Raw genomic sequence first — 27,923 nt, 5'->3', positions numbered from 1 at the left:
TCTCCTCTCCTCTCCTCTCCTCTCCTCTCCTCTCCTCTCCTCTCTCCTCTCCTCTCCTATCCCACATAATTTTTCACCTAGTCAACATTTTTTTCTTATTCACATTGGTTTCAGTGAACTTACATTACAATTACTCCGATATAGTGGAATCAAAATTTGGCCGGCCCCCAGTATTTTTCACCATTAATTTAAATCTTCCCTAATTTGTCTTGTTTTCATCTATGACAATTTGCCTTTGCCTCAAGTAAATCACATGTGAACCGTATGAGCTGAAGCAATTTCTTAATGACTTGATTCTTGATGAGGACTCTGCGTGCCCTGTAAAATGCACTAATTTTAAAAAAGTAATCAGATAATTACAAAATGGAAGGGGGGAAGTCTATGCAAAGCTCCAATCAAAAAAGATATCTAACAATAATTTCACAAAATGGTAACTAGGGATGTTGTGCCTTAGGTGTCACATAGACCAGTCATCAGAGGAACCAGTTAGGTTCCAGGGGGGAAGGTTGTGGCTCATATGCAAGTACAGATTTTGAACAGAAGGAAAGGACTTCTTAGGAAACCAAGAGGGGTTTCTAACTAAGGGTTAAGATATATTGAATAGTCCCTTTTCTAGCACCATTTTGAAATCCCTGTCATTAAAACAGACAAACAGGAATGAATTAGACTCCACTCAGCTCCAGCTGAGGGGAGGGATGGGGTAGGCCCAGGGGGTTACACAGGCCTTAAGCAGCCACCTTTAGGAAGGCAGCAGCCCCAGATCAGCGTGCTGCTTTCTACTGCTGTCTCCTGCTGCTGTTACTCCTACGGAGCACCGGATCTGCCACATGAAGCAGCTGAAGAAACAGGCCCCGACATCCAGAAGAAGCAGCAAGGGTGCTGCTCCAGCAGGGCCGCAGGGCACGGGAAGGGGCCGGATCCATCTCTAGGCCAGCCATGTCTACAGCAACCAACAGTGTCCACAGGAAGCTCCAAAGGAGAAGGCTTCATTCAAAAGCCAAAAGTCACCTCTGCTTGTGTGGAGAGCAGGGAGGCAGCGGGATCTGGGAGCAAGAGAAGTCTCCACTGCACGTGACAAACGCACCTGAAACAGCAAGGCCTGCTCACCTGCCACAGACAGCAGTGTGCTCTCCTTGTCTTTAAGTGACCCACTGCCTGGTCCACTTCCAGGGGCTCCCGTTAGTGAATTACTCACATGTTAAAATCCCAGCCTCTCCTCAACAGCACCTTTACTCACCGGACCTCACTGCGAGCCAACTTTTGGAGCTGCTCGGCTCTGAAGCTCTGACACGGGCCTTTTTCCACGTGATTCCCCTGTCACATTCAGGAGAGCTGGAGAAGAAACAACTCTGATTTTAATCACCTTATTTTGCGAATAATCAGACAGTTGATTTTTATAATACTGCCACCGCACTATTTAATTTGACAATGGCCCAGCTGTAAACGTCTGAATTTCTCTTTTTGTATCCCTGACATCTGCTCAAGTAGAGCCTAAAAACCTTCTCCTGGATTTTGCTTTTGTTTCGTGCTCTTCTGAAAAGGCAAGGACATTGTGATTCCAGGACTCTGTTTTGTCTCGAAGGCAAGGAAATAAGCAGAAGCCAATTTGCTGACAAAACACAAGCCTGCGGATGGCTGTGTCGCTCCCGCACACCTGCCCAGCTTGTCTCTCAGAGAGGCTGGCCCAATGCAAGTCACCGAGGGAAGGTCACGCCAACAAGGATGGGATTGATTTGGAAGCAAAAACCGGTCCTTCAGAAAGCCTGGTATTTCTCATTTCTTTGAAGAAGGAGGGCTGAGTATGACTTCAGCATGAATTATTTTAATTGGTGGTTTTACAGACTTATGCATAGGCATGAAGAAAGCTTCAGCTATTGGGATAGTCTCTTATTTCTAAAGTCCTCTGACTTTAAACACTTGGGGAGAAAGAACATATGAAATTGATATCTTCCAGGAACCACCAGTCACTACCATTGTATCTGCATGAATGAATGACAAAAAAAAGTTTTACAAAAGCAAGTGAAAGGTTGGCAAATCATTTCCTATGTCATCTAGAAACCTGTATATCCATCAAGATTATCTGGAGGAGGGGAAGACTTGCAGGCAGGTTCAGCTGCTCTCAGACCAGAGCTGAGGTTGGTGCTATGCCTAGACTCCCCCCACATTTCATACAAAAATCTGGGCAGCTTCTAGTGTTGTAAAATCCAATTAAATTATTTCAAAGAGTAATTACATGTAAACAGAGGCAGAAATACTTTCCTGTCACAGTTTCCTTAGCCAGGTTATACAGAAGTTCTGCAAAGCACATAGCACAAAGGCACAAAATGGGCATAAGCCTGTAGCGATGAGACTCTGAGAGTTTTTCCTCCCATTCTGATCAGAACAGGGTGGTTTAAATCTCTTAATGCTGTTAGGTGCTAGCACATGGCTAAAGGATTCATTTTTAGTGCATGTTTTCTGTACCATCTATAACTGTCATATATCTGATTCCAAGGAGATAATAATTCATTTGGTATGATTTTTTGTTTGTTTGTTTGTTTGTTGTTGTTGTTTTTAGTTTGTTCTTCCTTTTTCATAATCTTTCTAATATACCCTCCTTCCTATCTTCCTAAGATGAGAAGCTGCTGATACTTTCAGGGGCCATAGCAATATTAATGTGGTTTGATTTTTTTGCTGCATGGTCTGTGCAATTTGTTTTCACTGCATGGAGCCACCAGATGATCCCTTGTGAGTCCATTACAATTCTCAGCCCTCCAAATCTCTCCCACCCTACCAAGAAATGTGATGTCCCAGCAATCTGTATGCACCACAGCATGTTCTTTAGGCTGGGCCGGGGAACTAATGTATTTCTGCTGAACTGGAGCTCTCCAAACCCCTCCTAAGAGTTGATCTGGGCCAACAATCCATAGATGCTCTCAAGACTAAATATTTCTGCTCTGGCTTTGCCATCTGTATTACCAGGAGTCATGTCTCCTCAGATGCACCAGTGCCTCTCCACGGAAATCAATGGCATTGCTTCTAAAAAAAGCACATCATCCATAAAGCCAGACGATGCACAAAAATCGCAGAGATCCAGCAGTGCTGTCGGCTTAGCTGCTGCTGGCATGCTAAGTTCAGAGCCCACTGCCTGGGTGACCGCACTTTGTGCTGTTAGGAAGAGCTGAAAACACAAGGGATGTGGCTGTATTTAAGTTCCTCCTCCCTTGCCCCTCTGTTGATGGCTTCCCCAGCCCCGCTTCTCAGGCTCTCTGAAAGGAAACAGCTTTGACTGACTGGAATTTCTGAGTCATTTTAGGCAAAAAGCAGGAAAATAGGTAGCACTGAGAAACCGTATGTGTGTGCAGATGCTATGCTTGAAAGAGCTGAAGACTTCCTTAGTAAGGAAGGGGTTAAACATACATATGTCATCTAAAGCAGTGCTCCCTACCCGGTAATGCAGTTCCAGGCTTTCCTTCAGGAGGGAAAGGAGGGTAGTCCCTAGAGAGCAATAGGAAAGCACCCTTCCAACTTGCTCTAGGACAGCTCTACATGCCCACAGAGAGGAGAGCCCATGATGATAGGAGTCATGCTGAAAAACAGAGGCAAGCACTCCTGCCGTGTGTGAGCTCTCTGGGGCAGGAGCTCTCACGCCCCTTTCTCTTTCTGCTCCCTTTTGGTGTCCAACACAGTGCACAGGGAGCCAACACCAATGCGTGGACTTATTTCTAGACACCTTCTCAAACAGCTAAGAGAAGAGCTAACAAATTATGTGGGGAAAATACCATGACAAGCATTTAAAGTAGTTTTTAAAATAACAGAAATTTACATATTTAAATTGTTTATAAATCTATAAATTATACACTATGTTATATTGTACATCTATTGTATGACAGCTGATGCTTTTGGAAGATGCTTGGAGAGAACTGTTTGTTCTAGGAATAGCACAATGGGCCATTCCAGTTGATGCTAACACTCTACTGGCTGTATCTGGTAAGAATTGCACAATTTAATGACTTTGTTACAAAAATTACCATAAAAATACATTACTGAAAAAAGAACAACATGTAAAGAATAACAAATTCCTACTGAACAATGGAGCATACCTGTCATTTATAAATCTATATTTAAATGCAAATAATGTTGTTTTGTTGTATTCATGACTGCTTGCATTGTCATTTAAATGCAAATTACTGTGTTTGTTATCATCCAAGAGAAGATTTTATATTAACTTTCATACAATATAGTCAGTTTACATGGAACCAGATAGACAAGTGTGACAATAGAATGGATATTGATACACAGGATTTTGTCAGAAATCAATATAAAATAAAGCAAATGCCTTTAATATTATTTATTTCATCTGCTTCTGTTTCTCTTTCAGGCATGAACGGTGACAATACAGATTCTCAGAAGCTGAATAAAATTATTTCAGAAATACAGGCTTTACAGGAGGTTGTGGCTAGATTTAGACAACTCCGGCTAGATGCTACTGAATTTGCCTGTCTCAAATGCATTGTCACTTTTAAAGCTGGTAAGCAGAAATAATCTCTTGCAGGTCTGTCCTGATAGCTTTGCTACTTTAAAGCAAAAATGACGTTTTAAACTAGATGTAGCACTGCATCATCCAACAGGCTTCCTGGCATCAAATTCCAGTAGTCAGTGCTGTATTTTTAAAGGCTGACAGTGGAGTGCTGGGGAACTAACAGGAATGCTTAACCCCCACGGATAGCATCAGCTGAACTGTTTTGACCCACACTGAACTAAGTAACTGATCTGCTTTCCAGTGCCGACACACAGTGGCTCTGAGCTGAGGAGCTTCCGAAACGCTGCTGCGATAGCCGCCCTCCAAGACGAAGCCCAGCTCACCCTGAACAGCTACATTCACACCAGGTAGGTGAGCAGCGCCTCCTTCGAGTCCTTCCTGCAGGCATAGGGGCTAAATCCTGCTCTGGCTGTAGCTGAAGTGACATTTCCACTGACTGCCGTGGGGACCAGGCTTTTACAGCCAGTACAAATTGACTGCCAGCCTGCTGGGATTTGGCATTTCCTCATGAAATGAGGAAGATGAGATTTGTTCAGACAAAAGGCAAATGGTAAAAGGAGGTATCTTCCTTTGCGAAGTGATACTGCTGTGGAGCATTTTGCATTGCAGAAGGCTGGGTTTTCTCTACATTTTATTCTATTAAGCAATGCTTAATACATCTGTGACACTCAACATCTCACCCCGCAGCAGTGTAAGTGCTTTTCACCCAAGATCTCCAATACAGTTAGTTCCCCATGTCATTTCCCCCATTTTGTAGGCATGGAAATTGAGACACGAGGAAGCTAAATGGCTCTTCTGAGATGCTATCCTCTCTGTGTTCGGGTTGAACCTAAATACCCACAACTTGTGAATCTCATTTTGGTGACAGAGCAGGGTGATGAGAATCATTGTTTTGGGAAGAAAAGATTACCTGTCTCACTCAGTATAAGTCCCACAGGGTACAGAAATCTTAAAACCCGCTTTAAAAGTTGTATCTGATATCCCATGAAATGTTCAGAGGTAGACTCAGGAATGGGTGAAAAGTACTCTGCGAAATGCAAACCCACGCTCTGTAACAGCTGGCTGAGAACAGGTTAGCAGCCTCCTGCCATGAATCACTTTGGAGTCTGGGGTCAGAGGGGAGGCCAGAAGAATGCACCTAACACCTTCTGCACCAGCTGCTTGGGTAGTTCAGGACTGGGGAGAGTTGTGACGGCTCTTGCAAAGTCCATGCCTCAGTCCATTAGCTGCAGTGGAGGTCCATGAGGCTAGCACAGTGGCAGATGGAATGGTGAAGAGGCAGCTTTTTGGTATCTTTTTCCTTCTGAAACTTTGATCTCCTCTAACAGCTATAGCGGAAGTCAACCCCACATCAGAGATGAGGTGGCAGAGGTCTTTGAAGCCCTTCTGTTTGGTCTAAAGGCAATGGTCTGCCTGGGGACAGGAGCAAAAAGGCAAATACTGTCCAGTTACAGCTAGTTCAAAGCAAAAAGAATAAGCACTGCATACCTGCTCTCATGGGAGGCCTGTCCCATGAAGATTGCCCCCTGGAGACTCAGTGAGCCAGGGCTTGTTGGAGAGAAAAGTCAGGGAAAGATGTTTTCACATCTTTTTTTTTCACATAGCCATGGTTTTCATTCTAGGCATGGCAACTTTTCCATCCCATTTCTGCATTGCTGGAAATATTTAGCTACTGGGCTAAAGAGTATATTTGGTAAAAGATAACCTTTCTCAAAGAAACAAATGCAGTGAAAGGCTGCCTATGTTCTGAGTAAAACCTCGCTGTGTAAACCAAGTCTAACAAGCTCAAACTCCCGTTTCAGGTTATCAAGGCTTCTGCAACTTTTCTAGAAAGGGAGAAACCCTGGCTCCACTAACAGAACTGTCACATTGACTCCAATAGGATAAGGCTTTCAGCTCGTGTTTCATCCGCAGGCTCGAATCTACTGTCCTGTCAGTGTGACAGTAGTGTCAGCCTCTTGATCTCAGTGGAGTCACTCTCAGTAGGACACAAGGGAGGGCCAACTGGGGGAGCAGGATGTTTCTCCGTGACCTACTCCTTTTAGGGAGACCACTGCAACACAGGGCTTGAGAATCACGCTGACGTAAAGTCAGCGTAAGCACAACTAGACTCCATATCCTGTGTTGTGTTGGTTTCAAAAGCTGGGAGAAAGGATGGAAAATCTTATTACGCAAACACATTACCTGGGGACAAAACACAGCTTCTTTAATCAAAAATTTTCTTTCTAAATGTCAATTGTTATTAAATGTGTAAGGCAACCAGAAGGAGGCAAAACGATTACCATGACAATCCAGCTAGGTTTAAATTGCACTTTAAATGACAGGGTATTTATTATAGGTCAAGCTCTTCCCTGAACTGCATTAAGAACATAGTTGTTGTCTGAGAGACAAACCAGAGCAGATCCTGCCTCTGTATTGCTCCTGCTCTGAGGGAATAAACAAAGGAGCTAATCAAAACTCAGAGACCTTGGTCTATATTCTGCTAACCTCCATTAAGAGAGTTTTCCTTGGGGTCAAACTTCTGGCTCATGTGAATACAAAACAGGGCTTTAGCACAGGTAGCACCCATCTGTGCAATTTGATGATTTTTTTTCTATAAAGATTTTCTTTGGAAAAGTATCTAAAAACTTCAATAACACTTTTTTTCCTCTCTCCATTTCCCAGGTACCCCACACAACCCTGTCGTTTTGGAAAACTTTTATTGCTTTTACCAGCTTTACGTTCGATTAGTCCATCTACAATAGAAGAAGTGTTTTTCAAAAAGACCATTGGGAATGTACCAATTACAAGACTGCTTTCAGATATGTACAAATCCAGTGACATATAAATTACCTTACAGTAAACAATCAGGACGGACAGTTTGAGAAGAACTTTTATCTATGGAGAATAAGCCTCAACTAACAAAATCTACAAGAAGCATAAGCCTGGGAATGTTTAGCCTGTAAACTCATTGACAAAAAATACCCCAGTAGATATGATTCTGCTGCTCTGAACAGAGCAATTTAGATCATGGAGAGAAAGCTTTGTTCTACAGAAAAAGTGAAAGTGGTTGGAATTTGGCTGCTTTTCCCGTTAGTACAGGATGGAGGCAATTCAGATGCCAGTCATAGTTAACAAAGACCCCGCTATTCTCTCATTTAACTGGCAGATCTGAGACAAAATGTGAAAGAAGGTACTTTAGTTTGTTCGGTATTTGGAACTGGGTGACCAAACTTGGCTTCTGTTGTAACGCGAGATGTGGTGGCCTTCAGAACTGTTTTAAAAGTAGCCTATGTTGGTAAAATGTTTGAATACGGTAGGCAACATTTAAGACCAGGTTACCAAAACATTGCTTCTGCTCTAATACATCATGAAGTGGCCTTCAGAACTGATTAAAAAGTAGCTTATGATGGCAGTTCCATTCTTCCTGCAAAATGAGCTGGTGATCTTTGACGCAGCGTCACCAGACGTTGTTTGGTTAACATCTCAAGACAGAAGAGCTTTACACACCTCCTCCCCGACCTTCCCTTCTTCTTACACACACAAGCACCCACCCAAACACACCCCCGAAAAAAAAGTCCAAGTCAAGAAAGGAAGACTAAAACAGCAAAACCAAATCCAATGGAGATGACCGCTTCAGTGACCTGCTGGCTGTCCCGTTGGCACAGTGCTGAAACCAAAGGCAACGGTGGCCAAACTCTTTGTCAATGAGATGTGCAGAGAAGTGAAAGGACTCTAAAGAAACCAACGGAGGGAATTTTATTTCAAAGAAATAAAGGTGGTTGACTGATACGATGCTAACAATTTCCCAAAGTCTCCAATGCCTTCTTAGAAAACTCCAGGTTCTAATTTTGAAGCCTTGTTCGCCTACACCCTCTCACACACAAAAACATTATAAGCTGCTTATTTGATGTATGAAACACGTAGGAAAAACATTTAAAGATAGCTGCTGTACTTTTCAAAATTTGATTTGTTATTAGAAACTAGCACTGAGAAAAATCAGCACTTGGACTATCATAGAATGAGTAAAACTTTTCCTGTACAAAGTGGATTAACTGATTTGTGAAGTTAAAAAGTTGTACTCATTGTATTTACAAAGAATAAAAATATATTGAATTTAAATTACTTTCCACTGTTCTTTTAATGCTTATCCTTTTGTTCCTGGATTAGTTTCTTCGACTGCACTCTACTTACCAGGGAACAGAAATAATCTCTACTAAAGTGAGTTGCCTCGGATGCTGTGGAGCGTCTACCAGGTTTTAAAGATGAGGTTAGACAAACTTTAAGGGAGTAACTTAGCTACAGGTGATCCTGCCTTGTGGCAAAGGGATTTTGATGTCCAGCACAGATATTTTCTGTATTTCATACACATTGACTGCAAGGTTTCTAACATTTCCTTCTCAAGGAGCTGGCACAGAGCTTTTTCTGGAACATAATCCTGAACAGATTTGATGTCTAACCTAGAATATGTCTTCTGTTTCGTTATTTAGTATTGAGTTATTTAGATTTAGTATCTGTGAGTTGTGCATCTCACAACGGGTGATGAGTACAAAAAGACTGCTACAATTAAAAAAGATTCTCAAGTTTTATTAAGGAGTCCAGTTGTATTTCAAATCAAAGAAAAGGGTGAGCAACTCCCAGGGGACAGGAAGAAGCTGGCAATGGAAGGAAAATAAAACATGTCGTTCATAAGGCAGTGAGTGACCGAAGAGTATGGACGTTGAAGTGACAAGTGGAAATGCACACGGTATATCCATGGCTCATTGTTGGTGGCAAGGAACACAGACGACGAGTGAAATCCTAGCTCCAGGGACTCCAAGCACAAAACTCCCGTTTTAGAGGTCGAAACTTTCACCCCATCTCTCTTCCATTTGCTCAGTCCGACAGGTCTCATGTTCCGTTCTTTCCAAGACAGCAGAACCATTAAGTATGCGAGACCGGTCTTTTGATGAGCCAGCTGAGGCAAAGCATGGACTACAGGACTTGGAAACACCTTCTATACAAATAGCATGGAGTGCTTGAGAATGTGTTTATCCTAGGGTGTGGTGAATTTGATCTTAAAAAGAAACCAACACTATGAAGAGTTCTTAGGGCATTGGTAACTTACTGAGCTTCAACTGTTTTCTGCTCTACACTAAAGAGAAAACATTTGTGGCTTCCCACCCTCGTGATAGTTCAGTTTATGAGCTTTAACTCAGTTGCAAATCAGGCAGGGCAATGGGTGCACACCCCTATCTCATCTTCTTAGTAGGACCCAGCCCATCTGCACAGCAGACTCACAAACTTGGTATCACACCCAGATGCCTGCAGTTTACGCACGGCTGATCTCAGACCAGGTCTTCCTCCCGCAACTACAGACTGCACAGCAGCAGAACCAGTTCTGCTATACCACAGTTAGGGTCTCTGGTCAGCCTTGAAGGACTGAAGCCCAGGTGAAATCCCAGAAGCCAGTGCCGATGTTCGCTGAATCCCAGATCCTGTCACACTCAGAGGTTAACACTGCAAAATTCTCACTGCACTTCAGAAATATGAAAAGGAGAATCTACTTTGACATCAAGTATGCAGCTTTTTTCCTCCTCTAGCTTAATTCCTTTCTCCACAGCAGATGATACAGATTGTGTCATCATCCTTCAGGGATATGACGGGACACTTACTTTGATTTCAGAAACAACATAAAATAGAACATTTGAGAAAAGAAAAAGAACACCTTACTATGTATCTAAACCTAAATCAATAAAACTTCATATATATTTAGTCCTTCGTGTCCCTTTTCTGAGAGTAACTCAGCTTTTAAGTGTGGTTCAACAAGGACAGGGAGTTTTAGAATTGATTGTTTTGTATTATTAAGAACTTCTTGAAAAGCTATACTGAACAGCTTGATGCTCAAATAACTGGTCTTTGCCCCCCTCGTACTTTGTTGAATCTATCTCACAGGCCTACTCATGGAACCAGGGACCAAACTTACACAGCCTACCTGCAACCCAAAGCTGTGCCACCAGTGTCCATTGTATTTCCTTCCCACTCTGAAGTCCAAAACCAAAAAGGTTGTGAGCACCCAGATCACCTCTGCCGATAAATTGAGAAACGAATTCTTGTTTTATTGCAGCCACAAGATAGAACGCTTCATTAACACCACATGTAATCCAGTCAGCCCACCAGTGTTCGTCAGTTCAAACTTTCACATCCAGAATTCCATACAAATGACACAGGGGAAGTTTAAAATGAGATTAACGGTCTTATTTTAAAGAAAACTAGTAACTTTGCGAGTTTCTAGCATGTTGTCTACACAGTGATAGGAAGGAATATATATACGTATAACAGGACAAAGCAGTAGCAGAGCCAAGCCTAAGCCAACATGCACTGAAGTTGCTTAGAACATGCACTGTTATGGAGAGCACAGCACGCTGGATCAGATTGCTATTAGTGTTCTTGAACTGGTAACTCCCTCATCAAATTTTGGTTCTCTGAAAAAAGCTTCTCCAGCCCTACAAGCACCTCAGGAGAAAGAATACTTCAGCAATATTGCTTGTGAACATGAGTTCAGGACTCCACAGCCTGCATTCAACCTGTGGGCGGGCATACAAGCCTCCCCTTAACATCCAGGGAAGTGATCTGTGATTACATTTTATAGCAGGCTTGCATGACTTCATATCCCCGATAACATTTATACTACTTTAACGTTCAGCTATAGGACTTAAAGTTCTATTACAGAACATAGGCAGCATTCCTGTCTCCGTAAGATGCTATAATTTCCGTGTAATAATTGAAGCTAGATTGAGGCTTCTCATACCAAGTAGAGGGGTACCCTTCTCCCAACTTATTGAAGCTGCTGACTGCCAACCATGTGTGGGGTTGCAGCTTTGGGTCCACAACACCAGAGCAACCTTTATCATCTTTTTATGTTGAGTGACACTCTCAGTGAGTGCCAGCATCAAACACTATTTAGTGATGGCTGTTAGTGGCAAAACTACACTGCAGAAGAGCATCACAGCACTGCTGAAACACCAGTTGACTTAGTTTAGGCAAGTCCCTGCTCCTCAGAAATCATTAGATACCCCACACTTAAGGTCAGGAGTGACAAACATGTGAAGTGCATTTTCAGTTTTATTTCAAAACTTTAGACAAGTTATTTTAGTATATAAATTTGATTTTTTTTCCTTACAGAATATAAAGATAATTCCCTCATTGCTTCAGTATAAAGTGTTTTACAAGCTTGAAGACAATTGCATAAGTGTCTCACACAGGGTATCAGAAAGAAAGCAGTCTTTCTACAGAAGTTTGGACAGATGACTACCTCAGGAAGCATAGCAGTTTAGTCATATACAAGTGAACACGTGACACTACAACTGTGCAAGTTCAAGTAAGGCCAAGTCAGTAAACATTGTTAAATCATTGCAAGGAAGAGTGGAAAGGTCTGAAAGATGCTGCAAGGGGTGGATGGTCTCATAGTATAATACTCTTAGATCAGGGGTTCAGAGGGATTTAGCTAAAATACAAGTGAATTCTTTAGTGCTATAAAGTATATGCAAAGACCAAGCAGTGTACTGATGTTAGTGGAGACTTTGTGTCTGTTTATCCTCTGCATGCTAAGACAAACTATAACCTTTTAAAACCAAGCATAAGAACCACTAATGTTTGGAAGGATTATTTCAAAAACTCAAGTATGTCTTATTTTGGATGGTGTGTAGTTTTTGTCTATTACTTCATCTTGTAAGAACATGTGAAGACAGCGCTCATTCTGTGCCAGTGGATGGCCCGCAACCCTAGAGGGGGAAAAGAAAAGTGTTAGTGTTAACAAATTGAGTCTACTTACAGCTTTCCAGCAGAGCAAGGTTTTTATACCAACAACCTGTGGGTCTGCACTTGGGCAGTGAACCACTTCCAGTTTACTGTTGGTGACTAGAATGATGTCTGGCAGAATGACTTGACATTCTCCCTTGCATTAAGTCAGTCCATAAGAACTCCGAATCACTTCTGATCACTAAGAAGCACGTTATAATCACTTCTGATCACTAAGAAGCACGTTATGTCATCTACTAGCTGCAGTTCAGAGGACTATCAAAGCAACCATCCTAGCACTAGGAAATCTGGAGTTAAGCCAAGATGATATTATTGGTCTTGATGCCTTTGACACAGAACACCTCTCTAAAGGCAGCTTAACCCACCAATTCTCAGTCTAGTTCAGTTTTGCTAGCCCAAGCAGAGTTAAAGAGTTATTCCACCAGGGGGTGCGAAGGTCTTGTGAAGGCCCTGACATGATTTAAAAATGACTTACCATGGTTACTATTCCCAACAGGTACAAGCAGCACCGATGCTCAACTGAAGGGTAGTAGGTATGACTATTCTGTTAATTGATGATGCCTTTAGATATGAAACATGGGGGAAAGTGAGCTTGTCTGCTCCACAAGAGAACAGCACCTCTACCAGAGATTTGGTTCCAGACAGACTACACTGAGCCACTATCTTTTATCAGTAAAAGGAGCTTAAACTGAATTAGATGTTCAAGCTTGGAAGAAAACCACAGGGTTTAGCATTTAACCCCTTAAGATACCTTGTAGCTCTCTGTGTATGCAAGAACTGAAGAGAACCAGAATCCCAAGCAGCCGATCACCTATGGATATGTAAACCTAGAAGCGATCTGTAAAGAGCTGCACCAGTTCAGTCAACACATGCCTCTCCCTTAAAGGGAGAAAGTCCCCCCCATACACTACCACCCCTTCCTCCCCAGGACAGCCTTTATCAACATGATGACTTCCATACCTGTCAGAACACATCTGCTCTAAGTGGAAGCTTAGGAGTAAGTGTAACACATAGTCAACTCCAGGGGCTCAGTATCAGTACTTTCCAGCACTTTTGTGTCTTCTCCGTATCTCCATCTATTAGTGCTTACCTCACCATAGGAGGGATCAACTTGTCACCACTCACTTGTCATTGAGGGCATCCTTTAACAAGGAAGCAGAGCTCTCCTGCTCAGCCCTGACAGAGTATTTCAAGTGCAGCCATAAAGCCTATCAACCTTGACAGGTTCAAGTAAATGAGCAGCAGTCTAAAAACACTGGTTCACAAGACAGCCTGGAGTAGGTAGTTTGAATTTCTTACTCCCACTCAACTACACTTGCTTGCCTTGAAGTACAAGGCAGGCAAGACAAGAAGAGGCAGCAGTAGATTTCATTTCCCTGTTAGGAAAGCTTGCAAATTGGTGGCTGAATTGCTGCACTAGATCTGATCTCAGATCCAGCTCTTGGTTTCACGTGAGTACCTCATTTTGGATCAGCTTTTCCTCAGTATTCTTCACTAAGGTGACCACACTTCCAAAGTTTTCATGTACCCCTAGGTCAGGTTCAGGCAGACTTTTTCGGTGTAGCTTCCCCTGCAAATGGCACTGTAAGTATTAACAGTTTTGGCCAGCAGGCTGGCCCAAGAGAGCTGACAAGTAAGCTGCACTACTGTGATTTAGTTGCCTAGATGCCACATCTAGAGGGACCAAGTGTCTCAACAAGCATTCCTAAGCATTCTCATCTCAGCATTCCCAAATATTGAGAACTGGCATTGGTGCACCAAGATCTTCTCTGGATAGTGGTATCAGTTATTTGAAGAATGTTTCTCTAGCTTTGAAGAGCTTTTTCTAGCTTTGAATTTGAGAATGCAGCAATGAATACTCTAGAAAGTATTTTGCATAACTTAAGTTTGCTAATACCCAGAGTACTTGGTATAAGCTTTAGAACTACTACATGGTTCAAAACTTGAACTGGTAGCATTTGCTCAAGTAGCCCATGCCATTTTAATAAACCGTTGAGCTTGAATAGCTGAGATCTGCCTGAAGAGTCCTGGTCCAGATGCACTCAAGTCTGCTACTACATCAATAACTACATTAACAGCCTGCTTCTGTCTTTCAAAGGAGAGAAAGTTGACCAAGAAGTTTCACACTACCACAAGATCACTGTATTTCTTGCTGTAAGACTCAAACTGATACCAGCAAATTCATCACTCCATTCCTACTAGCAGTACTAAGATGTTATTCGGATGCTCCTGTTGCTGACAGTTTCACTATTAGCTGCTTTAGAATATAAACATCCTTCCTCCCGCAGATATTGCTAGACTCAGTGCCAGTTAGCACATTTCCTCCAAACTGCATAGTCCCAAGCCTGCATGGATAAAAAGTTTTATTTTACAGTTCTGTCTTGGTCATACAGCCTTCAAAACACAGTTCATCTAACTATAAAAGCATATCTGCATTAATGTGCTGTAGAACTTGATGCACTGGAAATTCATTCCACCTGTCTTCAAATAGAGTAACTGTCTGAAGCATTTTATCTGCTCAGAAGTATTAATACCTTTAAACTGAACTAGCAAGGAGCTACGTGAAGATTTAATATAACCACACTTGTGTTTACTTGCACTAGCTTCCAGTGAGCTCAGCTGTCACTCCCCAAGCCACAGGCCTGAACTGACTAACCATAACTGGCTATAAGCAGCTATATACGATGGAGTTCTGGCTCATCCTCGTCCCCATTAAACAGTACTCTTATTGAACAAGATTAAAATGCAAGTGGAACTGACAAGCTTGAATCTCTTACGATGGGAAAAGTCCAGAATCCAGTTGGTGTGAACAGTGTTGGCTCTAGAGGAACTAGGCAGTGACAGTACTCCATCCAACCTGCTATTTGGATCCACATTGTTATAGATGAAAATGGCTGCTTGGGTCACTATATAGAGAGTAGTTAGTAGTGTCAGGTGGCAGAGCAAGAAACCTAAGTCTTTGTTACTATTATGTCTGCTCACCCTTTGCAAGTCAATGACAAAGCCTAAAGTGTCTATTACAAACTAGATACGTGCATACCTCAAGTAGTGTTTCTACATCTTCAGAACGCTTCTTGTGATGATTACAGAAAATGTGCATCATTATACAACCTGATAATACCTCACATCTGCAATCAAAGTAAACTGCTGTAAGCCCATTGTAAGCTTCATTGTTCACCCAGTGGATGGAGGATACCTTTTCAGAAGTGAAAAGTAGAACTATTTTGAATGCTATAATTTTACTAGTAATTTGCATAAATTAACTCCAACACTAACATTCATTTCAGCTGTTCAGGTAAGCATTAAGATATCCAAACCAAACATGGGATGAGCAATGTTAAGTGTGTCCTATTGTGAGATTATCTTAAAGTTCTATTGTTCTGAACCTAGTGCAGCAACCATAGTTGGAGGCTTAGCAGCTCTAATTCCATTTTACAGAGCTCTGTTCTGGGTTTGTCTCCTCATAAATAGACCCAATACTTACTTGTTTATGAATTGCTCAAGAGCCTGTTTCCTTTCCTCTATAAAGGAATCATCAAATATGCCATCATCTCCTCGGAAGGGGAGCTGGCGAAGAAGAGCTTTTCCTGGTAGAGGTGGTACCACAACCTGAAACATTTAGAAAAGCATCCTTAAGTGCAGCCTGAAAGCAAGTTTATACAATTCCTGTGCCACATCTTCCTCTTATAGGATCCAACTCATCATTCAGTTCCCTAGTGAAGTAAGAAAACATGATCAGATAAGAACAGTATCTGCCCATAGTTGTAAACTGAATTCGTAAAATGGCTTAGGTTGGAAGGGATCTTCTCTGGGCAACCTGTTCTAGTGCCTCACCACCCATTGAGTGAAGAACTTCCTAACATCTAATCTAAGTCTCCCCTCTTTTAGTTTAAAACCATTCCTCCATGTCCTGTCATTGTCTGTCCAAGACAAAGTTGCTCTCCATCTTTTTCATAACCCCTCTTTAAGTGTTGAAAAGCTGCAATGAGGTCCCCCTGGAGCCTTTTCTTCAGGCTGAACATGCCCAGCTCTCAGCCTTTCTTCATAGGAGAGGTACTTCAGCCAGGTGCTCTGGAATTCAAGTTGTTCAGCTCTGAATTAACTAAAAACCATTAAACAGCTTCTAGCACTGTATATTTAAGGTTTGCTGAAAGACTGACACTATTTTAACTCTGAAGTTTTTCAACTGCAACATCTGCTTGGTATGATGCGTATGCTTTAAAACAGATATAAGATTTCAGTATCAGTACTGTTTGTATGTCTATACAAAGACTTTATTTACCTTTCAGTCTACCCACCTTGCTTTCTCTTTCTAGTTCATTCCTTAGCCATTCAAAGTCACTGTACCTTCTTCTGACTGTAGATTCTTTCAGTTTGAAGATAGGGAGATTTGTCTGGAAACAAAATATAACCAACTGATTAGATGAGCAAGCTTTGATAGTTTCTTGGAGCAAGAAAGACGACATTACGTTACAAGTTAACCCCACTTAAGCAACAACAGTATTGAGAAACACTTGATACAGGAATACTGATAAAGCTCTGTGTAAGCTACGTAAGTAAGCTGGGTCTCAAACTGCTTGACTGTGAGCCTTTCATCTGCACAGTATTCTGGTAACCTGCACATAATGAGTAGACATGGAGAGAGCCCTCCACCAATGATATTCCTGGACAGGAAAGTTCCAGGACCTCAACATTTGTATTTCAGATAGTGATGGCAAACTGGCTAGAGTATTACAAAAAAAAGTTGTGACCTAGTAAGTGCAAGACCAAGGGTCCATAAGTGCCATACATAACCAGCAGTAACAGAGTAAAGCTTACTGTCTTGTTCATATTCACTAACTTTGTCTTGTACTCTTTGAAAGGAGACTTTCTAGTAGCACCCTGATGTTCACATTGGACTACAGTTATACAAAGTTCTGTTGGCAGAAGCACGGTAGTTAGTTATTCTCAGCTGGTGCCTTTTTTTTTTTTTTTTTTTTTTTTTTAGTTGTGAGCCATCCCACTCAGCTTCTGAACCCAGTTTGAGTGAATATCCCTGAATTATATCATTTGTAGGCTGTTATGCTTAAGCTATCAAGTGACAGTTTTGGCTGCTCAAGATGGGTTCGACTGCCAAGTCACTTTCCTGCACTAGCAGGCCTATGACTATGGGCCATTGTATTACTGCCTGTCAATAACACGCTTTTGGCTGTCACAGTTCAAAAATACTTGCAAGGTTAGCTGGGTACTTTCACATTGTACTATTTAGCCCACAGCTTACAGGGGAAGTATAAAACTATTTTGTTATGAAACCTCGTATTGCTAAATGTTTAAAAGTATTTAGGTTCTCCTTGCCACATAAACACTGTTCATTGTACTAGTGACTCATAATAAAATTGCACTTAGGACTATTATGTCAGAAGTAAGGCTTTATAAACACTCATCTTGAGGATAAGCATACTCTACTCAAGAGTGAATAAGGCTAGGTCTCCAGGAGTGCGTGAAGGAGATCCCAGAAGTGAAGCAGTGGATTATTTTTCTCCAATTTCAGCTGTTGGCTTTTTAACCAAAGTTCAGCCTTCCACATTACAACATCAGCCCTTTGTCAGCATCTCAGACAAAGTCCTTCACAATATTTAACACGCAGGCTCTCACCTGCAGAAAATATTCCATTCTCCTCTCGAGTTACTTACAAGAGGGATTACAACTGAATAAAAGCAGATAAAGAACACCAGTTCCCAGGTATTCGGGAACCCTTTTCATGCTTCTGGGCATGAGGTCTAGAAAGTTAATCTCTAAACAACATATCAGGCTTACAGGTACAATGTGGGGACAGAAGTGCCAATTGAGCTCATTTTACCTTCTGCATGCTAGCCCAGCAAGGAGAAAAGGACAGTTTAAGGACCTGTTTTCCCTCTAAGGTGAAGAAACTTCTCCCGTTTTGATCATCACAGGAAGCGTTCAAACTAAAGCATATGCTAGAAGGCACTGCATTCAGTGGCTTACAAATCACAACTTGGCAGCCACAGCTAAAGCAACGAGCATATCCACTGTCCCTTGGTCTGGATAAGAGTTCAGAGCTATCTGTTGGGATCAATTTCTTAACCCCATGTTTCTTAAAGCTCAAATGGCAGCAGTTCTCCTTCCTCTAGGAGTTAGTACTGATACAGCAGCGTCCTTCAGGTATGCAGCTGTTAGGAGAGTTGTTTTATATTGCTTAGCAGTATTATCTGTTTACATTTTAAGTACCTATTTTTAACTCAGGATACAGCGACATCTGAAGTTACTGTACATTCCTTTCCTACTACAGGATTTTTACCCTGTTTGAGAAGACTTTCTTTGGTGAGGAAGGGTTTCTGCATGCCCTACCTCTAGTTACCATAGAGATGATTTTCAGCCAGCAAGTCAGGCAGCTCCTGAAGCATACTGAATTTTGGAGAAGACAACACTGCGATGTTAACAGAAGCTTTCAATTCCTATTGCAGTGTCAGCACCAGGACCACGCAGCACCTTTACAGCTCTGTGTTGAGTTATTCTTGTGTACTCACTGAGGCGCCAGTGGCTACTCTGAACATGGCATTAGCACTGGGTTTGCCTGCTGGAACAGAGATGACAAGGAGGCACAAAACTTCAGGCTAGTTTCATTTTTACACACCTTCCCTCACGCTCATTCAGCGTTATCCTCAATTTTCTGGCCTGCTGATCTGCAAGCCTGTCATGAAGCTCATGATCCTGTTTGGCACAGCCCCGGATCAGAGTTCATTCAGCGTAATTACTGTAGCAATTACGACTTCTACAGCGTAATAATTAATCTCATTTTAATCAAAAACATTTTCAACGATTTCCTAGTCTGAAGTCACGCCTCTTAACTTGAATGCAAGTCCTTAATCTGAAAGGATTGTGTGTTACCTGATGTGTTAGACAGGCAGGTTGCTAGTTAGGACTGCAGGCAAACTGTTAGTGCAGAAGGACCAACAAACACTGGCCAACAGGCAGTCAGATTTCTTCGGCTGTGTGAATTAGCAGCCAGGCCAGTACACCAGAATAAACATTGCCAGAACCGCTGCCAAGATGACTTTGACTTACCTAGTTAAAGAACTAAAGATGACACCCAAACCCCTAAGTCACTCCTGCGTTTCTCCACTCAGATGCCAAGCAAGTTTCTAGAATCAAATCATTTGGCTAGCATTTAACCTGGTAGCAGGAAGGATGCAACTGCCTCCAAAGAGATTTTCGGGCAAAACCTACATTTATGTTATTGTAATATTCAAGCTGCAAGTCCAACTCCAAAGCTCAGGAGGTTCTCAATGCGCCTCAGAAGCGAGTGACAGTTCAAGACAGCAGCTTGGATGACCACAGAATAGCCTTCTAGTTTATGAAACAAGTCATTTAAGTGTTCTGTCATCTAGATTAGATTAAATCATCCAGCCAGGCTTGCTCCTATGGGCTTGTTTCCAGATATAAACTGAAATAGCATTTAGGTTCCTCCAAATAGCATTCTGAGTCAGTCTCACGGACTGTCAGCATATCTCCGCAGCCCAGACCACCCCAACAACTGCTGAAACTCCACAACTGCAGCCATCCAGGATAGTTTGAGGCAAATTTCCTCATCTGCCAATGTAACACTAAGCAGCAGCACTGCATTGCCCGTGTCTCCCACTTTTATGAGACTGAGAATAAAGCTGCGCTGTTGCCATAGCACCTACTTTGATGTTGTCTTTTCAAGTAGGTTGTGGTAGCCTTGATACAACTCTATTTCCATTAAAATAGAGTGAAAGAAAGCACTCAGCTCACTTTTGATAGGAGTTTGCGGCCTTGACTCTCAGAAGCTAAATTCAAGCTTCTTACCACCCCTCCATATGAGCTGCAATCTTTGTCAAGGGACTACGCCCTCTGCTTACATTTACAGTCTGCCAGTGGGAGCTCCGGGGCACTACAGCAAGTAGCAGCATTCAGGAGGTAGAAAAAGATATTATGGTTTTCTTCCTGCAAGAGCCTGCTGTCCTCTGGTAAAAGACAAACAAACAAAAAAAACCTCTCTCCAGCAGCCCCGCTGTTATTGCAGACACCTTGCTGGTGGTTCATTTCCTTCCAGACTTGGAATAAGCAGCTACCTCCCTGCTTCCTACAATTATATAAAGCAAAACCGAAAGCAAGCGTGCTCTAGGCTTCAGTCACTACAGGTTTAGGTTTCTGCTGTGTACTTTGAAGGGAATATGTACGATTTTTAACATGTTTTCTAAAAATCAATCATTTGATCAAAATTGATTTCTACAACCTTCCCTGATTTCTATTAGGTGTCCAGGTATAATGTAGGTATCTTGAATGCAAAAAAAAAAAAAAAAAAGACACTGAAAGAAACCTGTCCGTATTTATAAGCTCAGATTTTAAGAACAATGCTGACTTAAGCTCTACCTAGCTCTGCAGAGCTTCTCACTCCACAGTACTGAGACACAGACCTAGGAGGTTTTCTACGCTGAAGACTAAAACAGTAAAATCCTAAAAGTAATGCAACCGTGAAAATTATCTGTCTTAACTTCAGACAAGAGTTAACTGTTGCCAAGCCCAAGTCCAAGTCCTTAAATCCAGTGCTGCTCTATAAAAATTAGTGTACAGGTGGGTTTTTTTGCCAGGCAGGTTCTGGACAACTGAACTATGGTGTGCCATGGTCAAAAGGCTCAAAGCAGGATAAGCCCTATGATTAGATGAGGAGAAAAAAAAAGATTGCTTAGTGATTTCTTACTCTGAAGGTTGCATCCTCAGAAGCCAAGGCTAAAAACAGCGGCCCACTTTAAAGCAAACTAACTCAGGCAAAGGCTTACATACCAGCCAGAATTAGGAAATCCAGGTAGTTATTTCAGGATTGGCAAGCCAGAGCCTTCTCTGAAATATCAAGCATTCCTTTTGACAGTCCCTTTACTTTTACACAGTTGCCAGGTAAAACTGCCCTGCGCTCGGGTTTGGCCTACTGTAAGGCCAGCTAATTTACTTCTCAGCAAGAATGACTGAATATTATTTTAGCACCATTAGCTCACAGCTATCAATTATGGCCAAACGGGAAGGAAAAAAGCTCAGTGAATTGGTGCTCTTGATGGTTTTTATTATAAGTTTTCAATTGCTTTGTGAGCTACACACTGCCTAGTACCCCTACATTTGCATAATCATACAAGAAACAGATAATATACCTCCTCACATGCTAGTTACTTAAGTAGCCAAAAAAATCTCTTGGTATCTCCAGAAGTAATGGTCACATTCTTAAGTGACCATCTAACAGCTACAGAAAAGCTCCTGTTCAGTGATTTATCACCCTTAGGTGGTGCTGCAACTTAGTCCCATAGGAAGAGTCCCTGAAACTTTATTTGCAGATACAGAAGTGGCTTAAAACCACAACATCTAGCTTCATTTTCCACAAATTTCAGAGCAAAGCCGCTATACATTTACAGTTCTACTTTCAAGACTGGTCATGAAGCCAACAGGCTGCTGCTATGAATGTCAGATCCGCCCACGACAGGAGTTGTGAGCTGGATCCTCAAGAAAAAGTCACTGAAAGAACATGCTCATGGACCTGTCCTTGGTTTGTAACATTTGTTTTTATAAGAAATATTGCCTGGATGGACAACAAATAATGTCAAGACCAGAAAATTAGGGTTTCTCCATCCTTCTCACATCAAAAAGTTACAGCAGCAGCTTCAGACTGAGTGCTGTAGCTTCACGTGGCATTTGGATTAGGTACTTGCTGAAATCGCCTGCAGCAGAACAACACGCACTGCGGTATCAAGTGGAACAACTTTAAGGAAAATACTTTCTCTACAGTTCAAAGCTCATAAGTCTGCTCTGTACTATTTATTTTGCCAGATGAGAAACAGGAGACCCCTGACTGTTCTAAAGTTCAGGCTGACACTTTTTTGGCAAGCCAGCTAGAAATAAAGATGTATCAAAAAAAACCCCTCTGGCATCACATGCCTACCTGGATCACAGCCATTTGTCCTACAAAGATTAGCCATTGTTCTGTTTGATTTGGTCTGTTCAGCACTGCACTAGAGTGCACTCTTAATACATGACAATCAAGGCCTGCATTGTATGAGCAGAAAGAAAAAGAGTCCAAGTCACCAGTTAAACTAATATACTAATAAGAAGTGCTATTCAAAGACTCGGTTATTTTATTTACACAGTAACAGACATCAACACCAAGCTAGCTCAGTACCTTCGGACTAGGTTCCTGAACCTAGTTTAAACAAAAAACCTGTACAGAAAAATCAGCCACTTAGAGCAAACACATGGAATAGAGTTGTATATCTACTTTCCCTGCTTTAGAAGTTTATTTCATCCAAGATGTGCCAGTTCTTGGTCTCCCTAGTTAGTACCCTGGGAACGTGCAAGCCTGTCAGATATTGTTCTGAACTACTGCTCAAGGAAGAGTTAATGTTTGTACAGATGCAGTACCTGCAGAACAGAAAGTCACCTGAACTAGTGCATTTTTATTATTTGAAGAGGATTCTGAACAGCCACAAGTATCTAGAGTAGTGCATTAAAAGAATAATTAGCTGCAGTTAGAACAGTCTTGCAATGTGATGCAAGAGTTGCAGTACTACAGCGAATTCCTGCTGATTATGCATCCCTAACCATACCCACCCTGAGTCAGTGTTTAGTCATTACTCCGCCACAAGCTCCACAGACTGCAAAACCGAACAATGCTGAAGTGAACTAGGTGCACCAGCAGAGTATTCTTCTCTTGGCAGAAGTCTGCAACTTTAACCCCTGCTGAACACAAGGGCAGGAAATTTACTACCGTTCAAGGACAAAACACAGACACATTCCCTAGCTCAAGAGCACCAAGCATAAGACAAGTGCTTTCTGAGCTAGTTATACTCTCCATTCATTAAGCATCTTACTCAGGATTGATTTGATCACAGAACAACTGCTACCAGTATGCTGAAATGCAAATACTGTATTGAGCTAGGTCCCCAAAAAAGTGGCTGAAGATGACAACAGGCTTTCAAAAGTAACTGAAGTTTAGCAGGACTTGCTTTTACTTCCCCAATCCTTTGAGCCCAATACTATTCTTAACACTGCATGCCCTTCACAGCCAGTGCTCACTTCCTTCCCCACATTTGGCCTGCAGAGCCACGTACCCTGCAGGTCCACAGAAGCCTTTCTGCAGAACATACAGGAGAGCCGACCACTGCCTCACAGAGCACAGGTTCCACCCCACCCCAGTAATGCATTTCACATCTGGGAGCACAACAGCAAGGCGTTAGGTTTCGACACAAGACAAGCCACTGAACTGTGAAACCTCACGAAGCTGAGGTGTGCCCTTAGTGCTGAGTTTAAACACACTGATTAGAGGCAATTCAATCGTAATGATCAGAATTAAGAAATCAAAAGGCTTTTCATTTGACCTCGGTTTAACTAACGGAATTCAGCTATTTGGATTAGCAGCTCTTATAACAGATGCTTTATTTTAGTGCTGTCAGCTTGAGTATTAATGACTTCTCTACAAGTTCTCACCAACCATAAATGGTGAAATTTAACCTTTTACTTCAAGTGACAAAGCTGATTCAGATGGCAGCGCAGAAGTCAGTTTTGCAGAAACAATAACAGATGAAGTGGTGTTAATAAACAGGTGTCTTTCCAAATATAGAAAGCTCCTAGGTAATCTGTATGCTTTGCATACTCACCAGCGCACTCATCTCCTGTGGCACTGCTTTTACAGTGGGTTTACAGTTCTGTGGTGTCACCAATTGCTGGCATCACGGTCAGCTTGTAAAGCTGAAGTCTTGTCTCCTTAAAGGATTTAGCAACTGAAGCTCCTGCTGACCCCAGTTACCAGGGATACTATTGCTCTCAACTGCAGCACAGGTCTGGTAATACCTTCAGGTATGCGCTGAGATGGTAATGTAACAGCTGCCATTTGTCCTGCATTTGTTTCCTGGCATTCAGAAGGAAGGACTAGCTTACAGTCCATACGGAGTAACAGGTATTCCCATGCTTTGCCTAAGTGTGCTGACATGCCCACCCTGAAAAAGTGGGAGGAAACTCTCCTCTAGAGGTAGCTTTTGGCTTCTTAGAGAAGAGGCTGCTCATTCCCAAAGAAAGCTAGTAAGGACTTCTGAGAAATAGCACATGGCACGCGAGCTCATTTCTACTCTAAACATAACTGTTAGTTCACATTGTTCCTTTAGAGGTAAGGGCAGTGAACCAGTTTGCTATACTACTTCAGCAGACAATCTGCTTTTATCAGTTTTAACCACTGCACAAGCACCATGTTGTGATCACCTAGACACCTTTAGATGACTACTTCATTGAGCTTTGAATGTCTAGAAGACACACATTGAGCTTCATGTCTAGAAGACACACATTGAGCTTCATGCCCTAACTGCATTGTTCTCCTCTTTAGCTCGCCCTAAGCGTTCACACAAAAGATACCTTCAAATGGTACAAACTCACTGCCTAGTGCTGCTGATGGAAAGCAAGTTCTCGAGTACCCTGTCAAGAACACGACCCACTCAGATTTTAGCACTGGCTCAGAAGTCAATACTTCGGCCAACTCCACCCAGCAGCTTTTGCTGGAGGTTTTCCATAGCTCTGTGAACAAATCTTTAAAATTAAAAAAAATAACACACACTATGAGAAAAACCTTTCCTCAGTGCTGAAACATGACTGACCTGCTTTTGCAGTAGTATGCAGCTAAGCAGTCTACTCAAAACATTTGGGTTCCCCATTAGGTTCTTCAAGCCTGAGGTTGAAGAGTAGAGTTACACAAGAACTTGAGCACGAGGCTGCTCCACTTGCTGCCTTCCAAGCAGCAGGTATGCTTCAGCTGCAGTCATAGCAGAAAGCTTTTGGGAAATGTCAGTGTTTTACACAAGTATCTTCAGCTAGATAATAGTTTTCACACATCAGTTCAAGAGTTCACTTGCAAGCTCAGCCTTCCTAAGAGAAGTTAAACTTTGAGATGTGGACAAAGCAGTAAAGATGGAATGACCTTTGAACCAAGTTCAGAAGCACCATGACAATGGTACAAGTCTAATTGCTTCAACGCAAGCTTGAATCTCAGTGACTTCTGTGACAACGTTTCTGTCTCCACCTGATCTCCAGGCATGACACAAGGCTGCCCAATGGCCTTTAACAACTTGTCAGGAGTGGCATCATCCGATTCTGCACTACCTGACATTTTAGTGCTGATCTAAAACCAAGCCTTCTAGATACAACACAGGTAAGTCAATCCATCTTGTCAGATGTGTTCTGCTGCCATTACCAGCATAGCTCGGGAAGCTAGGAACACCAGCAGCTATTTTCTGTGACCACAAGTAGCTGTGAAACCACAGCGATTAGTTGGTGGCTCCTGTCTTGTCACGCTGGAACAAGCAGATTGTACTACAAGACCTGCCTTTTAGAGAGGCAACACTCGAGTAACTTAAGTTCAAACGTTTCTCCCATGCTGAAGTTTGCCCTTTAGCAACATGGTCTGTGTTCTGCTGAGAAGCAAATAACTGACACAAATTTAGACAGTGAACATCATTCTGCACAGCTTGCAGTACCTGCTCTGTAGCCTTCCAGCATACAGAAGGAAAACCCACTGTTACAGTTTACGATGCCTGTGAGCGTGTACATTGTGGATGCACTCTGCATACAGTAGCGTACAACTGCAAAGGGAACAATCGTGTGTGACAGGAGGTAATACTGCATGCAAATGTACACATGCATGCAAGGGAGGCAGAGGAAGCAATGTTTACATTGTAAGTGGATTAGAAAGAAACACTGAGGAAGGTCACAGTATTATTAATGTGTGTTTGCTAAAATCACTTCTAGATCTTTGCTGGAAGAGCAATCCAGTATTTTCTACCCCAAACAGGATAGTCTGAACTCATTTGCAGTCCAGAAATCTGTTTTTGTTTTCATTTCCCTGAAGGACTTCAGTTGGAAGTACTTTTTTTTTTTTTTTTTTTTTTTTTTTAAATTCCAGCAAGCTCCATTTCATTCTCAAGGACGTATCAAAGCTATGACCCTTCTTTCGCATCACCTTTCTTGGATCCTGCAACTGCAAATACTCAGATTCATGGAAGCAAAAGGCATCAGGAATTTAAGACACAAATACTTCACAGCAAAGTAAAGAGTTACACCATTCTTGCTGCTAAGTGGACAGCTAGGGTCCTGATAACAGCAGCTTAATGTAACAGAAGTTGACTAGTTCTAGTCTGTCCTCACATAGAGACCAAACCTAAGCTACAATTCCATTTTAGTTTCCTCTTTCTGCCCTACAGATGCATCATGAAACCTGAGAATAGCTCCTGGAATATGACAACTTGGGAGCATCAGAATTAGAGAGGTATCTTCTCTGGTAGCTTTGGCTCTCAGCTGATTTCTGCATGCTGAAGCAGAAGCACGCTCTGCTGAAAACGTAGGCCTTTAGGACCAGAAAATACACACGGGGTTTTAGTTTAAACTGAAGAATTTTAATGGCCAAGAAGGCAGACCTTGGCCTAAGCATTCCCTGCCATGAAGGCACGTCCACTACGAGCAGAACTCACGTGCAGGAGACCAGGGAGACCTCGTCACCTCTCTGAATACCTGTAATAACTGAGCAGCTTCAGCTGTGACAGGGTGCAGCCACACCAGCCTCAAGAGGAAGGTACAGAGGAAGACGAAGTGGTAAGAGGTTATCTTTCTCAACACACCTCATTCCCAGCAGCACAGACCACAAGAATGCCCTTGGGCCTGCCTGAGGCAAGGACCATGCCATAGATATGCATTTTTCTGCCCACTCCTCCGCGCTATGTTTAGGAAACCAGACAAGCCTGGGGAACACAGCAGTGACTCCACACAGCATTCCCTCAAGCTCAAGGCCACCAGCCCAAGACAGGTCAGCAAACACGGCTCTTATGACTAGGAAAGAATCCAACACCACTGAGAGAAGTCGCTCGGTACCTCACGGCACAGAGCAGCCCTATTTATGTCCGATTCGGGGCGCCAAGGCAGACAGGACCCCCTTATCCCCTGTGTGCCTTTTCACCTAGCTTTAACCCAGCCCAGCGCCCGTCACCCACTGCCTGCAACCCGCTGAGGGTGCTGGAGCCCCGGGGGGGGACCCACCCGCCTCAGCCCACACGTCCCATCCCTGCCTCCCCTCACCCAGCCCCCCCCGGGCCCCCCCCCCCCCACCCCACCTTGACGCGGATCTCGTAGGTGGTGAAGCGGCCGCGGCCCACCCCCACGGTCTGCGGGTTGCCCACGTCGATCTCCAGGAAGTTGCTGGGCGGCCCGTAGGCGTCGTTCAGGTTCTGCGGCTTGCTGATCAGACGCCGGGTGTCCGCGATCGTCTCGGCCATGGCGGAGCGGGCCGCTCTTACCCCCCCCCCCTTCCCCTACGGCCGCCCCCTGCTTTGCCGCCCGCCCGCCTCTCTTATCGCCCCGGCCCGGCAACGCGCACCCACGCCGCCGCCGGCGGATGCGCCCGCCGCCCGCGCGCGAGGCAGCCTGGGTGCTGTAGTCCTCGCGGCACGCCCCCCTCTGGCTACGCCCGCCTTCCGAACTACATGTCCCGGCGTGCGCGGCGGCAGGCAGAGCTTGGTTTCTCGGGCCCGCCCGCAGGCTGTGGGGTTTAAGCCAAAGAGGGGTTTTAGGGCTCTACAGGAAAAATAAC

At 43.0% G+C, this 27,923-nt stretch overlaps 2 protein-coding genes across 2 annotated transcripts; one reads left to right on the top strand and one right to left on the bottom strand.

Moving 5' to 3' along the window:
• Positions 1–1,012: 1,012 nt before the first annotated feature.
• NR2E1 (nuclear receptor subfamily 2 group E member 1) lies at positions 1,013–7,627 on the top strand. Its single transcript, XM_035320524.1, has 4 exons — positions 1,013–3,969; positions 4,361–4,510; positions 4,764–4,869; positions 7,187–7,627. Exons 1-4 carry the CDS (start codon positions 3,876–3,878, stop codon positions 7,347–7,349), a joined length of 513 nt encoding a protein of 170 aa, XP_035176415.1. The 5' UTR covers positions 1,013–3,875; the 3' UTR covers positions 7,350–7,627.
• Positions 7,628–10,574: 2,947 nt separating this feature from the next.
• On the bottom strand, positions 10,575–27,673 carry SNX3 (sorting nexin 3). Its single transcript, XM_035320525.1, has 4 exons — positions 27,448–27,673; positions 16,600–16,695; positions 15,786–15,910; positions 10,575–12,264 (listed from the first exon to the last, which is right to left on the bottom strand). Exons 1-4 carry the CDS (start codon positions 27,607–27,609, stop codon positions 12,159–12,161), a joined length of 489 nt encoding a protein of 162 aa, XP_035176416.1. The 5' UTR covers positions 27,610–27,673; the 3' UTR covers positions 10,575–12,158.
• Between the last annotated feature and the right edge of the window lie 250 nt (positions 27,674–27,923).

The sequence above is a fragment of the Oxyura jamaicensis genome, chromosome 3 (genome assembly GCF_011077185.1).
Source record: "Oxyura jamaicensis isolate SHBP4307 breed ruddy duck chromosome 3, BPBGC_Ojam_1.0, whole genome shotgun sequence".
NCBI lineage: Eukaryota > Metazoa > Chordata > Aves > Anseriformes > Anatidae > Oxyura > Oxyura jamaicensis.
The sequence above is the reverse complement of the archived record's forward strand: the minus strand, read 5'-3'. Positions and strand labels throughout refer to the sequence as shown.